The following is a 17,999-nucleotide window of genomic DNA, read 5'->3' as shown; positions in this document are numbered from 1 at the left end:
GTTTCTCAATCGTATTTTGTCAGTTATGTTGACATGTACGAACATGTACGACATGTGAGTAAATTAATATTGAAGTACATTGTTTTCTGACACAATAACATAGTGTAATATTACTTTGCTGATTTATTTTTAGAAAATGTAGTATTTATGTGCAGAGGCTTTGTATATTTATTATACTGTAAATGATAAAGTCGACTTGCGAGCAATTATTAGAGTAATATTATTCAGTTAGAATTTCTTGAGGATGTTTACAGTTCGCGCCGAGTATTTAATTTTTGTATAAATATACGACATTTTTTCTATTTATTAATATAATTACGTATATTTCAATATGATCATTTTATACCATAGAATTATAGAATAAATTTATTATTCATTCTAAGTATATACTTACATAATAAATATCACGATTTTTGATGCTGTAATACCATGTAACGTACGTCTCTGTGTATTCGGATCACGCGTTCCTATGCCCAATGAAATTACTTCTCCACTTATTTTTAAAAAAGGTAACGTACTGTTGCATCGCTAAACAAAATTATACCGTCATACAACATATTGACAGACTGTACGAATATTTGGTAAATTTGAACTATTTAAGCAATTTTTTAAAAACGAATTTCAACAATTATATATAATTTAGCAAACTCGATGTTGATTAAATTATTTGCTCGAAATTTCCAAGTACTCTCATTGTTATAACAGTTGTATGTGTTCAATAGAAATACATTTCAATTACTCGCATTATAACATGCGTATTCAGCTTTTAGTGTGTCAGGAAAAAGTAAAGAAGTCACAATAATAATGATGATGTCACGAAAAATGAAACACTGTGTAGTGGTTTTTTACTGTTTTGTAACTTTATTAAATAGGATAAATATTCACTTGAAACACAAGAAGTAAAGAATATACTCGTACACTTTCGTTAGGTCTGGTCAAATATATTGTGTCAATCAAAATATATTGAACTGAATGAACGATATAAAATATAAAAAAATACATAAATTATTTGAATGTTTATTGCGATGTAGATAATAGTAACTTGATAATAATTTGTATAATATAATCTGTGAATCTATACAATCATTTTTAAACAGTGATTGTATCTAAATAATATTTTCCTTGTTGTATACACATGCGAGCATATTTATTGAAATTTTTTGTTGTAAATGGAAAGCAAACAATTTTTTTCCGGTACGCTTAAAAATTGACCTTTTCGGAAATGATAATTTTTCTATTTCCTTGTGTATTTTGTTGTCTTGTCATCTTCATTTCGTGGCAAAAATTATCTATCGACAAAAATTGACCTGTATCAATTCGGTTTTGAAGCAAGAGAAAGGGAAATTAAAAAATTTTTTTACTTTCAAACACAAAGTTATTATAATATTATAAATAAGTGACGACGTATTTGACGATACATGATGGACACGTACATTATGGACACCAACAAATTTTTTACTTCGCGTATAAAGGGATAAATATTTGACGCTTACTCTGGAATGCTGACACTGTATCTTTATTATGTGTACGAAATTTATTCATTCGAAGCATACAGCCAACGTCTCTCTCGCACAGATACCATATCTAGCAGCTATTCGTAAGAGATTTCTATCGATTTCTTTGATAATATATTCAGATAACGTAAACCGAATCGCGTAACTGTTCTAAAAATATTGTTTGTCAATAATAAGCGTCCTATAACAGTACCAAGAATAATAATTTGTTAATATTGTTATATTTCATTGGTAACAATCTTGACACTTAATAGTCTTAATTTTAACTCGTTGTTAATTTCATTGAACTTTTTGAAACACGTTCGATTAAAAAATTACTGTCTGACTAAAAAAACGTAAAAATAGTTGATTTTGTAAACGTTGGATAAAAGATGCAATGAATTGTTAAAATACTTAATTGAAGTTAAAATATTTACTGCTTGACTTTTTTTTAATTTTATGAATATATTTAATATTTTACAAATTTTTTCATTACAAAAACTTGATCAGCTATATAATTATTATACATAGAGAACTCATTCAAAGATATAAAATTAAATCTGCTTTCTTTTTTTAAGGAATATTTACAATTATTCAAAACTTAATTATCGTAACTCGACAATTATTGTACAGGGTGATAGATCAGCACAGAAGGTGTTTCTACATGGAGAAATCAGTAAAAAATATAGAATAAAATTTTTTCATTTATTGCTTCGTTTCCGAAATAATCGAATTTGAAAATTCATCTAACATCTATACTCCCGTCCATAAGCACATGTTAAAACACTTATCGAATATATACAGTAAATATTACGAGGATAAAGTCTGAAATAAATATCATTTACTATTATAAAGTAAATAAGTATATAATTTTGACAAAACATCACTTTAATTTTTTTTGTACAGACCAGGGACCTCTTGCACTATAATTCACTTAATAGTATTACTGAAGTTACAATTTATAAGTTGTAACCTATAAACTTCTAATGCACAAATAGGTTTTACAACTTTACAAGTTAAACCACTGATATTATTAGTAAATTTTACAAGTGTTCATTACGCAATGAATGCGATTTCACAAATTGTATAATTTTACTTGTAAAATGTTTGCAAGCCTACAAGTTATATAAATTAGCTTGTAAATGTTCAAGAATTTTTATCGATTATGTTAATTTTAAATACTTCAGTCATGATTAATCATTTTCGTCATTTAATGGTCCAAATAAATCCCTTTATGCTCTTTAATTTTCGCAAGCACGCACAACTTTAATTTGCGTTGATCTTCACGCTTATTCATGTTTAATCAAAGAAAATACGCTGTATTAATCAGTAATTCACTTTTACGAGAGTGAACATAACCTCAAAACGTGAAATAGAATAATCAGCTGACTCGTAATTTGTAAAATTTGCTTGTAAAACTTCACTTGCTTTATGAAGAAATGTGTTACTATGACGTAGTAAAATTCATTAGTACTTGTAACTTGTAAAATTGCTCTAATTGTATTAAGTCAATTATGCAAGAGGGCACACATGTTTCAATATTTATGAGCTGGCAATAAGTAGAAACGGAATGTAATGAACGGACGCATTAGCCAAGCCATATTTCATTTCATGCGTATACAGCAGTTTTTCAAATTTAATTATCTCGGGAACGAAGCATCGTACGAAAAAATGTTAATCTACCTTTTTCGACTTATTCTTTTCCTGTAGAATAATACCTGTTCCCGGGTTGCACCACCTGTCCTCGGCCATCCTGTATAACTTCATGTAAACGACACTACGGTTTAGTCGCATTCTTATTTATTTGTAATTGCTTTAAACCTATCTTGTAATTGTTCTGAGCAAGTAAGTTTCTTTACATTGTTCTGTTTATCGTTGACGAGCAGTAAATAAAATAGGACTGATGAGGAGAGCATGAATAATCTAATCAACTAAACTGATAAGTACTTAATTTTTTCAAAGTACATAAAGAAAATCGTGACAAAAGACGAAGGATATATTTCCGGACATACCTTTTTCCTGCGTTATGAATGGTACATAATAATATAATAATATAAATAAAATAAGTATTTTTCGTCAGAACTAGTAGTTGTTGCTTTGGAAAGCTTCTTCCTCTTATGCATAACTTATTTTTACGATAGTTGGGGTTAAAGGTTAACAAATTTCCGGTCAGTTTTCGATAAGATATAGATACGACTTTACAAATTTCGATGAAACAAAGAAAAAACGTCTTATGTAATTTTGTTTTGTAATAAATTTGAACTTACAACATTCTAGAACCTAATAGCATTGACTTAAGTTGATTTAATGCAGTAGAACAAACTTAATATAGCAAGAGTTATACATGTATCTTTTTGCTTATTGTAATCACAGCAATACCATTTATCTCTACAATCTATTGGACTCCTATATTACTTTATTTTACTTTGGTTTATTTACTTCCTCAATGAGACTAAGCAATATTCGATTTCTACGTTTATATTTACGATTTATACGTTATTACGTTTACAAACACTCCTTCCTAAGTGTTTGGGAACTAGGATTAACATAAGAAATTCCTTAAGGGGTCATTCTAGTTTGACGACCGAAAAAGTTGATCTACGTTTAGGGCTTTTTTCCTCAGTAAATATAATATGTAATCGAATGCATCTTATTAGTATTTATGGAACAAATAAATAATATAAAAAACGTGCAAAAATAATTTTATTATATTTGGTTTTAAGTTTTTTCTTAGCATGAAAGTGACATCTCAAAAACAATGGTATCTCCATGGCAAGAAGATTCTTAATCGCTATCACAAGAACCACAATAAATATTTTATTGATATTTTATCTTAAAAAATAACAAAATGGCGTAGGTTCAATAAAAAAATGAAAGAAAAGCTTTTATCCGATGGTTTTGTTATGTACAAAGTATGATAAATGAAAGATGTAAACATGACTGTCGTTTCTGCGATAGCAACACTTGTACTGATACAGAATCTTCATGAATGTTTCGTTTTGGATAAGTCTAATTGTAAGCTGAGAAAATCCTGCACCATGGAGATACATTTTTTTTTAAATATCACTTTCCTGATAAGATAAACTTAATAAAATTATGTTTGCAACTTTTTTGTATTATTTTTAATTATTTAAACAAATACAAACAAGATGCATTTGATTACGTATTGTATTTACTCTGGAAAAAATCTCTAAAGATAGCTAAATCTCTAACATGACCCCCTAAAAGTAACAAGTGTCCGAATATTTCTGTGACATCAAAATTCATTCTTCTTTGGTTTCTCTTCCAGTCCTTAAACAACGACACATAATAAATCAACAATTTTTGTTATTTTTGGCATCTATCCAGTGTACCATGCAAGTGTCACCACGAAGTTTTTAAGACTTCCCTTGAACTTCACAAGCATTTGCGTTAAACAAAAATTGAACCATATTTAAGTGTGTATAACTTTCGTAAATCAGAGTTTTTTATCTGTATTTTCCTCAGAGAAATAGATGTTACCTTTCATTTATGCCGAAAATTTCTTCTCGAATTTCGGTAAAGTATCAAATACTTCATGAAAAAGTATCATATCATATCGAGTCTAAAGTGAACAGTTCCTTATATATCAATAAATTTTTCTAACATGTTGGATCATATTTATATACATTTGGACCATATTTATTTATTAATATTAACCCTTTGCACTACACATTTTCTTCCCATGGGGAACTAACAACAACTCCACAATATTTTCACGGAAATAATAAAAAAAAAATGTATGTTCAAATTCAAAATAACTTTTTTATTTGAACGTTTCGTACAGTTCTACATTTTAGAAGTATGATATTTAAATCTCATACTCTATAATTATAATGTATAGGGTGTTCCGCTTAAAATAGGCCACCTAAGTATCTTCTCCATCCGTGATCATACGAGAAATATTTTTTACATAATTTAAACGATTTCAAGAGACGAATTGGATGGCGGCAAAAAGAGGGTATATGTGACATTTTGTAATGGTTTTTTCAAGTTCATCCAGCTTTTATGCATATATGCACATCATTTTTCATGTTATATGTTATGGCCAACATTATTATGCATTTATCCATGTATAATAGTATGACCCTAAAGTGACCTTGAACTCTAACAATTTTAAATTTAGTTATAATGAAATTTACTTCAAAAATTTTAAATTCACTTATATAATTTTTTCAATCGTCTGATACGTCTCTTGAAACCATTTAAATCACGTAAGAAATATTTCTCGTATGGACCCATTGTCGATATTAATTTTCCTAGAAATGGCATCACCGTTCGAAGTTCCATTATAATCGTAAATAGATTTATCCGTGCAGATAACAATTATCCGGATAACAAAGGTTAAGCGCATTTGTAGTTTCTGCGAACGTGTAAAATGCAGTAGAATACAAATTTTTGTAATAGTCAATTACTGAAGTTTCTCTAATAGTTTTAATAACAGAATGATAAGAGTTACAAAATGTTTGCCTAATATTCAGTATTGCAGTATAATTTGAAACACGACCAACAATTTCTATTAACAAAATGCATACATTTTCAACGATTAATGACTTTAAACAACAAAATAAAGTGTATCTGGCTACGTACAGCCTTTTTCACTGTGGCAGTCGATGTGTTAATATTTTTGTCCTCCCCCCCCCCTCCTCCCTCTGACTGATAACCTGGCTATGCCCATGCTGGTTTTGACAATACTGTTGCTCCCAACCGACTGTCGATGAAAGGATAAGTTAGCCCCAGGTGTTCCGTAGCGGATCAATGAAGAAGGAAGAAAACACTTGTTAGCATCAACGTGTTGCAAATAGAGTCGAAGGCGGATGGCCTGTCATCCATGGAGGATTTATGATAAAGATTTAGAATGCGTGCAGCCTTGAAAGAGGGTGCATAAGACTATGATGAAGGAAGAACACGATGGGTCCAGTCAGCTATTGGTGACATGGACTTGTTCATGTGAAGAACAAATGTGGGAAAGTTAAGAATAAGGAACATGTTTCTAGTAAGGTTTATGTTCCTGGAGGATCTGGTCACGGAGTGGGGGAGACAAGGCTGCCTTCTGGTGAGAGGACTGTGTTGGACCCATTAAGCTTCACCCTAAGTCTACCCTACTTACAAGGGAAGGCACGGAAGTGTCCTCCTCCGATTTTGATGAAACTTCATATGTCTGTTAAACAGTCAAAAGTAAGGGATACGTATTTTTTCTTATCGGCTAAGATGCGACTTTAAAGAGTGAAACCACCCTTCGAACTTTCGATCCGAAATTTTTTTGTTATAAACAAATCATATTTTGGACAATTTGTTAGCACCATATTATTCTACATAAGAAACCGTAAACCTCGAATATTAGAAGTTTTCATGCATCTCCTCTGGTTTTCAAGATTGTACTTTCGGGTCGAAACTTCGAGGGGTGGTTTCATCCCTTAAAATCGCGTCTCAGACGATAACAAAAATACGTATCTCTTATTTTTGACTGCTTAACAGACATACGAAGTTTCATCAAAATCGGAGGGGGACACTACCGTGCCTACCTCTGTTAGTATAAAACTCAATGGTTGGACCACATAGGACTTAACCTTAGCTGGAAAATGAATATGGGCCAACTGAAAAATGAATGGTCATCTGCGGATTAATGTTCTACCAGTACTTTTCATACATGCATACCTACATCTCTGCATAAGCTCATTGAAATTGGGGTAGGACACTTCTGCGCCTCCCTTTGTCAGATGTTTCTCGGTACTCATCAGAGATCGAAGTCCACGTCGCTGCGATGACTATCGATAATCCCTATCTAGCACTGATTAATAGGGTATACCGCGAAAAAAAGGTAGATAAGGAAATCCGTAAATGCCTTTCCGCGACTGATCGCGAAAACAGTCGCTTTCTCATGGAGGCTAGTATTTGTTCAAACGCAAAGCATTGCGTCAGACATACAATTAGTTTTCGTGAAAGGTGATGAGTAAAATGGAGGAAGTCAAGTTCATTGAAACAGTTAGGAAACATCCCATTTTATGGCACGAGTAAACTGTTGATGTAACCTCGCCAAGAATAAATCAAGAATGGCATGCTGTTGCCGAAGCTATAACCGACGACTTTGCGAAGAAAAATGCATTGGAAAAGGAAACTCTAGGTAAGTGAAGAATAATATGTAGTTGTTGTACAGAAATAATAAACAAAGTAATATTAACCCTATGACTTCTGGGGGGGGCGGGGGGTCCTCGAACCCACAAGTCAAGAAACTACATTCGGACTATTTCCTTTCTGTAAAAAAATTTCGAAAAATAATTCATTGTCGTATACCTATTTAAGCTCGATCGTCATTGCTCAGGAGTTCTAGGATTAATGTATCTATCGACATTTAATTTTAAATAAATTAAAATTAATTGCCTAGGATATCATAGTTACTTAATGCCTTTCAAATATAATTATTATTTGAAATATCACTTGTTGGTTTTTATTGTAAACGGAAAGTATGATTAACACTCGTTTTGCGCGTATTAGCGGTGAAGTGGACACGTATTTTTGATTGACGGTATACTAACAAAACACCGGACACTAATGACACAATAGATACACGCTTCTTCTTGTAAAATTAATAGGTTTATTAATCAATTTAGTAATCATGTCACTCTTCATTTCATATTTTTCAGTAACAAGAATCAAGTTTAAATGGAACAAACTTCGGCAAAGCTATTTTTGCAAACTAAACAATGCTACACCCGGGTCTATACAGCATTCGAATTGGTCACTTTTAACGTTTTTAAGTGAACCACGGATCAACAATAGCAATAGTAGTAATAGTAGTGGTACGAGTAGTAGTACGAGAGTGAACGAAGATTCGACTTTTATCAATGATCCGCCACAACAGCAACCGCAGGAGACTAGTCACAGAAAAAGGAGACACGACTGCATGCACCGGAAAGACTACGACAGTGACACAGCATTCTATGGATTAATACTTCCAACTATACGTACATTCAACGCAAACGAAAAGTTGTCATTCAGGGTAAAAGTATTGGAAGTGTTAGAAAACATGAAACAACCATACAGTTTTCCGCTTGATATTTCGCCGTATAATACGAAATGTAAGAAATAATCATCAACTAGAGTGACGTCACCTTGGTATCGGAGAAAACTGTAAAATCCACGAAAAAGCTACTATTTTCAGCCGCAAGAGGGCTACGGATATTCCCCCTCCACCTCTTTGTACAGTAGACATTCGAGAAGTCGCCCCAGTTTTCCAGGAAGCGGCGATTTAAACGGCGTTTACGCTAGGCAACTTTTGGTCGGTTTGAAGTCGTTCGATTAAAAGGTTTACTCTGTAGAAGGCTACGTCGTTCGATTTTTTTATTCGTTAAGATGGTTAATAATGTCCTACGTAAAAAGGTTGTACGTGCAACATCAATTGCAATGAGTTTGTTAGGCGAGTTGAAAAAAACCATTAGTCGGAAAATTAACAAAAAACAAACGTCATTGGTTGGTTAGAGAGTGGATACAAAGGCGACCTGTCCGTGGAACATCAGCTACTATTATACGAGAACTTGCTTTGGGAGATAGGAAGATATACCGAAATATACTGAGGATGTTAGAAGACAAAAAAAAATAATAAAAGAAAATTGTACATATCGTTTGTACATACTTGCAATTACATTAGAAGTAGTAAAATCCAAAAATTAAACTAAATCATTTATTCCAGCGGATATTTACTGAGGCAGAATCTTAGGTAACAGTGTGGAAAAAATCGACCATACACAAACTTTATGTGAACCTTGCGATATTGGTTCGTTTTCCTTATGACCTGTTACGTTACGGCTAATACAACGATTGTATTGAAGTGTCGATATTTATTGGTTAAGTATCAATACTGTAATATATCACCACATTAAGTATCGATACAAAATATCGATATTTGAATCGAAAATTATCGATATTCGAAATATATTAGGCGTCTCAGGAGGTGCACTTATCGCATGTCTACGGTAATATGCAGCACCAGCCGGGCTGACATATCTTTCGTCGCTAGTCGATCCCCAGTAACCTAGTTGTGGAACTAGTATATGTAAAAATAAAATTTCCTAACTATTAATAGAACTATTCCTTTGTGTAACCTTGCAAACCATCGCACCGCAGTAATGCTTTACGAAATTCAAGTACAATCTCAGAAACTTCGATTTTCAAGCCACTTTAATATCTAGATACTCGTGCGTATGTACCGTCTATTAGAACAGCAACTTGTTTAAATAAATATTTAATGTAGTTGTCAAGATATACCGACAGGAAAATAGGAAACCACACGTTAACCTTTAAATCAAAGGTATCCATCTGCTGCTCACGAGTAAATCTTCCCCTCCGGAGGTACCCCCACTATGGTGGATTGACTCGCTCGAGTGTCCCCTACCAATAGCTTTCACGCCACGGCTCTATCGTGTTAACCTGACCCCATAGTGGGAGTACCTACCGAAGGAAAGATTTTTTCGTGTGTAGTAGTTGGATATCTTTGCTTTAAGCTCCCTTTCCTATTTAGCGGCCGGAAAAAAAGTGACACTTAGGACTTTTTTTTAAAGAAAGCAAAGAAGATATGGTTTAACTTCCTGGCCTTTATTTATTATACATTCAGGTAAATAAACAAAAATTGTTGTGCTGATCTGAAATTGCACTGTATACAAACGGTGTCCATTATAACGAAAAAAGTTATTAACCGATGTTAAAAATTCTTATCGCATTCTTTTTGTAATCGAATTAGCTATCGTATGACGTACTATTGAACATTTTAAAGCATAAATTCTTTTGTTATTCACAATGACATACGTAAAATTCGCTCCCTTCTTTGCACGTCTTTGTTGAAACTCATACCAAATGCGGCCATTTTATTTTTTCGATTTCATGGTAGGTCGTGCGATAGACGTTGGAGTTCCATTCAACAATCTTTTTGAAATTTTAATTTCACACTTCTCTACATTGAGATATCGTGGGCACCGTTTGTATAGTGCAATTTTGGACCAACACGATTAGTGTCATCTACAATTTGCCACGCTGCACGAATATTGAAACAAAGTTTTGTTTTATTTATTTGAACGGATAACAAATAAAGGCCTGAAAGATTGTTTATCATATATTGTTTGCATTCTTTTAAAAAATTCCTAAATATTCCTCTTTTTCGGGCCGCTAAAGGGGTGGTTTCCCATGAAGAACCAAGGTTCCAATAAAAATTGCCTGATACTTCTAATGAGGTCCTCTACAAACCTGCAACATTTCAACAAAATCAGAATGTTCAAGTTACCGAAGTTCCCTAGTCAATTTAGTGAGTACTACCAATCCTGGAAAGTTCTAAACCTCCTATAAAAAACATCATGTACAAAGGAAAAGAACATTGTTCGCAACTGAAACACCTATTCCTTAAAATCAATGTATAAAGTTCGTGAAAGAAAATTTAACCTACATGAGGTAATATTTTGTTCATTACATCGGATTAAGGCCGTGAAAATTTTTTTTTTATAATTTCAGATTACAAACGATTATTTATTACAGTATCGGACTTGTAGGCATTCTCACTTTCGTGACATCGATTGCCTCTCTTGAGAGGGTCAGATATCATATTAAATTTACCTATCTTACAACAGCCATTGCCATAGTACCGACCGTATGTATGCCTTTCATGCTACTAAGAATCCGAGATTGGCGAAACGCGCTGTAAGTCTGATAATCAAAACAAAGTACGATACGTCAAGGATACAAACTATGGGAACATTGAAAGTTTAATCAATTTTTCCAGACCTGTCGCGTATGTTATAAAACAAATTATTAAATTCCTAGGAGTGAAGTTTCATGTTCGCGGGAAAGAGAACATCGTTAAAAATTCTGGCAGTATAGTTCTAATCAATCATCAAAGTGTAGTTGACTTATGCGGTAAATATACTTCGTACGAATCTGTGTTAGAAATTACGTAGTAAATACAATAAAGTCGCGTTAACTGCGCGAAACTCAGGACTGCATGCGCACAGTAAGCGTGGACGGTCACCCTTTCAACGTAACCCGACCTAGTTCGCCTTTCTAAATACAATGTAATGTCAGCAGCGAATGGTTTCAAAGCCCCCAGGTTAACGTAGAGACCTTTCCGCGCGGTTAAAGCGACTTTACTGTACTCGTTCGCCGTTTTGTGAAAGAAAAAAATACAGATTTTGTGTTAACCTTATTTAAAATATTTAGTTTTAGCTGAACTGTGGCCGTTATTAAAAAGGGGCACGGTTATCGCGAAAAAGGAGATATTGTACTTCGGATTGTTTGGTATCACAACCTGGCTCTGGGGCACCATCTTTATTGACAGAAAGAGAAGCAAAGAGGCTCAAGACATTTTGAACGACGCGGGGAAAACCGTCAAGCATTTAAAGGTATATTCGAAGTATCGTATGCGATAATTGGAAATATCAAAAGTGAAAATGATTTTTTTGTCCTAACTGTTTCATGTATGTCTTTCTTAGGCAAACCTTTTCTTATTCCCGGAAGGCCATCGACACTCCGGTTCTACGTTATTGCCTTTTAAGAAAGGCGCGTTCCATATTGCGATCGCAACACAGCTGCCGATTCAACCGGTTGTTGTCTCCAAATACTACTTTTTGAATTCTAAAGCGAAGACATTTAATTCAGGTTCATAATACTAAATTAATTATCCTGAGATCAGTTTCTGGTTATGTTTGTTCCACTTAAAGATAGCGCATGTCACAACAAAACCACGTGACTTTTGCAGAAACATATATACTACAACATTAGATATTCGTTAGTAAGATAATCTATTAATTCCTGAGTAAAAACAGGCATTTTACAATTTTCACTTTTTTATTATGCTATTGTGATTGAAAAGAAAAATAAATTCAGTGATATATATTGTTGTTTGAGTGTACAGAGATTTAGTATAGCCTTTTGTTTATAAGAATGGAGAAAAGACATTTTATGTCCAGGCTTATTGCAAGAAAATACACTCTTGGCCATTGGAAAATGGACCAATGAAAGGTCCATCATGTGACATGACGCGCCGCCATTGCTGTTTTGTGACGTTCTTCATCTTTAATTACAACAAACATACATATATTTTATTTGACTATGTTTTAATTAAATACTTCTCTGTGAAGTCAGGATAAATTCAATACGTGACATTATCTTTCAGGTAACAGTTACATTACGATTTTACCTCCCATTTCTACTGAAGGCTTAACGATGGACGATCTTCCAAAGCTCAAAGAGGAAGTATATGCTTGTATGAACAAAACATACACCACAACGTCGCAAGAAGTAGTAAACGAATACGTAGATAGCGTAATAGGTAAATAATAATGTAAATAGCGAAGCTATTGCTATACATTAATCAGTTTTTAATACGTATGAGATTTGCACTTATAAAAACTATACCAACGTATAAACAAATATTTATTCCAAATTATGTGTATATATACATAAGTACATGTAAATATATATAAAATTTTGTAAAATGGATGAATACAATTTTTGTTATAAGAACTTTGTAATTTTCATGTATATTTTTCAAACTGTGTAATTTTTATTTAAAAAAGAGTACTCTGTAGGTAGTAGTATATTTAAGGCTGCATATTATATAATGCAAAAAACTCAATTCGTTACAGTTAAATATGTGTTAGTGCGTAATTGAAGGTAAAGGCAAAAAAAGGTGATATATGTATAACACATAAAAAAGGAACAAATCTAAAGTGTAAGATGCGTTTTTCTTCTATGAAACTCCGCTTACAAGAAAATTCATATTACAAACTTCGTCGAACGCAAAGTGCAAACGTTAGTGTTCAGAATACAATTGGATAATATTTGTTTAGCCAATGCTGACTAATTCTACTTATGGTAAACACTGACGTTGTGCAATTGGTGGTCTGCTATTATTGCTAAAACATTCAGAATGATGATTCTTCATGGAAAAATAATATAGATAAGTCAGTATGCAGGAGAAACATGCGAAATCTTTCAGTTACAAGCTCACACAATGAAACTATAGCACAGTGCCTGTACTGCGTTGCATTTACACGCATGCTAAACAGTGCTAAAGAACGTGCATCCTCTCAGATCTCAATACTCAATGAGAAAGGTTTGTTATAGCATGCGTAAACATGTGCTATAGTCTATACCTATATGCATGTATCTTCTTGCTTTTATGCGTGGTAACATTCATTTGACTCTTGAGTCTCAAATAGCGCGCTCCGGAAGTTGGATTGCTAATTTTCACTAGTTAACAGTTTTGAAACGAAGTTCGAGGTTGCAAAATGGTGATGGATTGTGTTTATACGAGGAATATGTATATTTTGATTTGCCATATATTTTTTGAACACCCTATACGAAAGCACAGAAATGTGTGGTTAGAATAATTGAATTTGTATGCAACTATATTTTGAGTTTCATTTACGGGGTTATGTCGGAGGAACATGTGGTGTTTCTTAGTTTTGAGGTTTTAAATCGTTTTTATTGCATTATGAAATTGAATAAGAATAGTTTTAAAAAATGACAAGATGCAATTACAAAAGCATTTGCAGCTAACATTGGCAATAATTAAGCCACATGTTGTTAAATCTCCCTTTGTGCTCCAGGTAAAAAGGAACCGAAATTTTATGTAACCTCAAAACTTATACATCAGTTTAAGCGGCATAAAGCAGGGTTAATAGGATGTATATATATTTTATTAAAACCATTATATTACCACTTGAGCATCGTCGTAATTTTCAGAAAATTCGAGATCTAATAATTGACAATAATTTCAAAATTGTCAGATCGCACAGAACAATAATCACTCCAAAAGAAGCGGAACTATTTTATAAAGAGCATAAAGAAAAGTTTTTTTATCATCGTCTTTTGACATTCATGTGCAGTGGCCCATCTGATATTCATATCTTAGCCAAGTACGATGCTATTGCCAAATGGAGAAAACTAATGGGTCCTACCAAAGTTTATCGAGCTCAATATACTGATCCTAATACAATTCGAGGAATGTTTGGTTTATCAGATACAAGAAATGCAACACATGGATCAGGTATAATTATTTTCATAACAAATTGTCTTTGCAGTATTTACAGTTGTAATGCAATATTACTTTTCTTAGATTCCATACAATCTGCAGAAAGGGAAATAGCAATATTTTTCAAAGATTTTAATTTAAAAAAATGGTACCAAAATGAAGAGAGGTATTATAATTTAGGTCAGCTTCATTTTGATCCTGTAGCTTTTATACATACCATTGATAGAAGTTTTAAACAAACTTATCCAGAAAAAAATATAGATTGAATACTGCCAATAGAATAATAAATTTTTAGTTCACTACTAGAACTAATTAAATACAAAAATATATATTTCCGAACTAGAATTTTTTAAAGTTAATAGATATTTTTAGGATTCTCGAAAATACTAGTCAATTGATGTTTGTAATTATTTACATACTGTTCAATGTCTACATTATGTCAAATGATATTAATATATTTACTTGGTTGTTTGAGCATTAAACTCTTTCTATCAAAATACAAATTTCAATGTAGAATGTATTGATAAAAGAGTGCTAAGCAAGTGTAGAAACTCTGTATATTACTAGAATCGTTTTATATATAAGCAGAGATAAATAAATATTAGAGATATGAATTTACATGCTTACCTGGAACTAGATTTTTATTAATTATCTGTTTACTTCTAGCATGTCATACCAGGTCACCGCTAATGTCTTGTGAATTTTAATTCATATCATGCACTCCATTTAATCTTATAATTTTCCATGTGACTTCTATTCCTTTCTTATTTAAAAACTGCTTCACTACATTACACTACTGTGTGTATATAGACTAATGTAGCAGATAACATTATTTTTTGAGATAAAAATATAACCATTTCAATAGTATTTAAGCACCTTTAAATGAAACACAAAATATTTTCTAGAGATCATAAAGTATGTATAAATATACTTTATTAAAAATTAATTCGCATAAAAATATTCTATTATGGTGAACAGGTACAGATTGCAAACGAGTACATAACCTAGAAAAAACTTGAGAAGTCTTTTAAACAATATTTTATCATCATAAATATCGAAAAGTTCATCTAAAATTGAAATCTCTTTTTTGCTTTCTTTTTTATTGACTTCATGTTCAGTATTCTTAGAAATTTATCCTAAATATAAGCCACCTTAAATCGATAGTTTCGGTACGCGCAGCAGTCTACAGACGCCATGTTCCACTGTTTACTAAAAAAAAGAGCATTCAAGTATACAGGAAAATCCTCGCAGAGTGTTCGACGGCTCGTCGGCACTGAACATTAAATATTTCGTAAACTAATGGCCATATGCGACTGTAAAAGATATTATTGGCTTCAGAATTTCAAGCTCTATCACCATGCCAAACCTCATTAAAAAGCCAACGTTACACCTGAGGATCTCTTTGTCAGTGACGAGAAGCCATGGAACAGTCATCGAGGATTTAGTGTATACAGAATTTCAAAAAAGTTTGGCTCATACTTTTGTAAAAAAAAATTCGTAAAGATGAGCTATAGTTAATTTGTGGAAGTTCAAGTAAAGATTCCTTAACAAAAAAATTTTAAAAGCGTTTCTAGTAGCTAATACACCAGTACACTAAAATGTACGCGATTACCGTATAGGACAGCTATTTACAGTCAGTTTCGAATTGATGAAGCAAAGTTTTTTTATTATTTCCGTATGTCCAAATCATGATTTTATGAATTACTTGACAAAATAATACGTGAGGACACAAACTTGAGATGTAGGTACAATACTACCTCAGGAAATGCTAGGCTGTTACACTAAAGTGAGTAGAAAAATAGTGTTTTCATTAATACAAGCAAAACAGTTAATATTAATACAAATTAACATGATAATATAAAAATAATATAGTACTATAATTATTCAGTAATGTGTTAGTATAACAATTAATACTGTGACCCGTTTGACGATGCATTTTCATTGTGACAAGAATTTTCTGAAATATGTGTATAAATGGTGGGAAAGGGTACTGTAAGTTTTCATAACTTGGCTCACACATATTAATATTTTGCATAATGTGCTGCAATAGATGTATTGTGGAAATGATGTCTTACTGGTGATAAATCTGACGTAAGTCTCGTACATGTGTCAAATGGATGGTTTTCGAATATCTTGAATTAATTCCATGACTTTTATTCTAAACTGTACTTTTTCGTCGGTGGTGAATGTTTTAATCATTGGTAATGTCGATCTGTAAAATGCCATATCTTCATCATCGTCATTCCATCGTTTCGATTCTAAGACATCAACAAACTTTTCGTTCAAATTAATTCGTTTTAATTTCTTTCGTGGTTGGTGTTTAAAGTTATCGGTACTTTCATTGTCAGCCACATTTGCTTCGGTTATTTCTAATTCATTATCTGTACTTTGTTCGGAGTCGGTCTTTACTCGTGCACCTTCCATTTCTGTGCTACTACTGGTAGGTCGTGGTTCTCGACACTTTTTCAAAAATGCCAACTGATCTTCGTACACATATCGCCATATTTTCTTTGTAGCAGAACCCAATTTAATATTTTCATCTTGTTTTCTTAAACTACGGATATAATTGTCTCGAACACTCCTCCATTTGGAAATGACTTCTTGTACTATAAAAAGAATTGGCAACACTGTGAATATGATATTAAAACGTTACAAAGCTGTGAATGTGATATTATTAAAAATTATCCTCTTTAAGTTTATTGTATATTTATGAAAGAAGCAAAAAGTCTTTAAAAACGTATAACCCGTTGTTTTTTTACTTACCAATAATCTTTTTCTCCGTTTCGGTGTTCTGTTTGAAATTCTGACTTACTGTAGCCGCCACATTTGACCACACTTCGTTTCTTCTTATTTTATCTTTGTACTCATAGTTTGAAACGTCCCATAAAATAGGATGTTTTGCAACCTCAGATATTAAAATTTCAATATCCATCGTATAAAGTATAAAGGATTCACCGAGAACGAACGATGGCAACGTCCGTGCCGCTATGGTTGACGGACGTCTTGACGTTTCTCCCCTTCCTCACTGTTGCGCACGGACGTCAAATTTCACGGATATAACTGTAGCTCGTGCAATTGCTCGTATGTATTAGGTTGGAGACACCAGCGTCAAAACGACGCCCGTTGTAGACATACAGGGTGGGCCGGAAATCGTAGTACAACCGGACAGTGGGTGATTCTACGTTAAAAAAGAAGAAAATATTTTTGTATAACATTTTCTTTTCTCATCCGAGGCTCCGTTTTCGAGAAAATCAACTTTAAAATTTGTTCAACTTGTAAACGATTTAGTACAATTTACTTATCGTGTATGAGTAGTAAAAAAGAATAAAAAATGAGTAATCAGTAGAAACACTTTGTATTGTTTTATCCACACAATCATCAATGTTTGTAAACACTGTCCCGGACAGAGACAACCGCAGTAGTGGAATACAAAACAAGCAAATTGTATTAAAGCGTTTAGAAGTTGAACA

The 17,999-nt window shown here is 32.7% G+C and overlaps 2 protein-coding genes across 2 annotated transcripts; both read left to right on the top strand.

The window, feature by feature from the left end:
- The first annotated feature begins 11,147 nt into the window (after positions 1 to 11,147).
- Positions 11,148 to 12,830, top strand: LOC107193017 (1-acyl-sn-glycerol-3-phosphate acyltransferase alpha). The gene is made up of 5 exons (XM_015582392.1): positions 11,148 to 11,218; positions 11,278 to 11,411; positions 11,712 to 11,893; positions 11,984 to 12,149; positions 12,667 to 12,830. Exons 1-5 carry the CDS (start codon positions 11,148 to 11,150, stop codon positions 12,828 to 12,830), a joined length of 717 nt encoding a protein of 238 aa, XP_015437878.1.
- A 1,148-nt stretch (positions 12,831 to 13,978) lies between these two features.
- LOC107193016 (nucleoside diphosphate kinase 6-like) lies at positions 13,979 to 14,795 on the top strand. The gene is made up of 3 exons (XM_015582391.1): positions 13,979 to 14,104; positions 14,241 to 14,544; positions 14,614 to 14,795. Exons 1-3 carry the CDS (start codon positions 14,027 to 14,029, stop codon positions 14,793 to 14,795), a joined length of 564 nt encoding a protein of 187 aa, XP_015437877.1. The 5' UTR covers positions 13,979 to 14,026.
- Positions 14,796 to 17,999: the final 3,204 nt, after the last annotated feature.

This window comes from Dufourea novaeangliae, unplaced genomic scaffold (genome assembly GCF_001272555.1).
Source record: "Dufourea novaeangliae isolate 0120121106 unplaced genomic scaffold, ASM127255v1 scaffold498, whole genome shotgun sequence".
Lineage (NCBI taxonomy): Eukaryota > Metazoa > Arthropoda > Insecta > Hymenoptera > Halictidae > Dufourea > Dufourea novaeangliae.
This window is presented reverse-complemented; position numbering and strand designations above follow the sequence as displayed.

Coding starts and splice junctions, on each gene's coding strand:
- LOC107193017 (XM_015582392.1), top strand. CDS start 11,148: ATGTATGCCTTTCATGCTACTAAGAATCCGAGATTGGCGAAACGCGCT. Junction 11,219..11,277: donor AGTCTGATAATCAAAACAAA/GTACGATACGTC, acceptor CAATTTTTCCAG/ACCTGTCGCGTATGTTATAA. Junction 11,412..11,711: donor AAGTGTAGTTGACTTATGCG/GTAAATATACTT, acceptor TAAAATATTTAG/TTTTAGCTGAACTGTGGCCG.
- LOC107193016 (XM_015582391.1), top strand. CDS start 14,027: ATGCAATTACAAAAGCATTTGCAGCTAACATTGGCAATAATTAAGCCA. Junction 14,105..14,240: donor AATCTCCCTTTGTGCTCCAG/GTAAAAAGGAAC, acceptor CGTAATTTTCAG/AAAATTCGAGATCTAATAAT. Junction 14,545..14,613: donor AAATGCAACACATGGATCAG/GTATAATTATTT, acceptor TACTTTTCTTAG/ATTCCATACAATCTGCAGAA.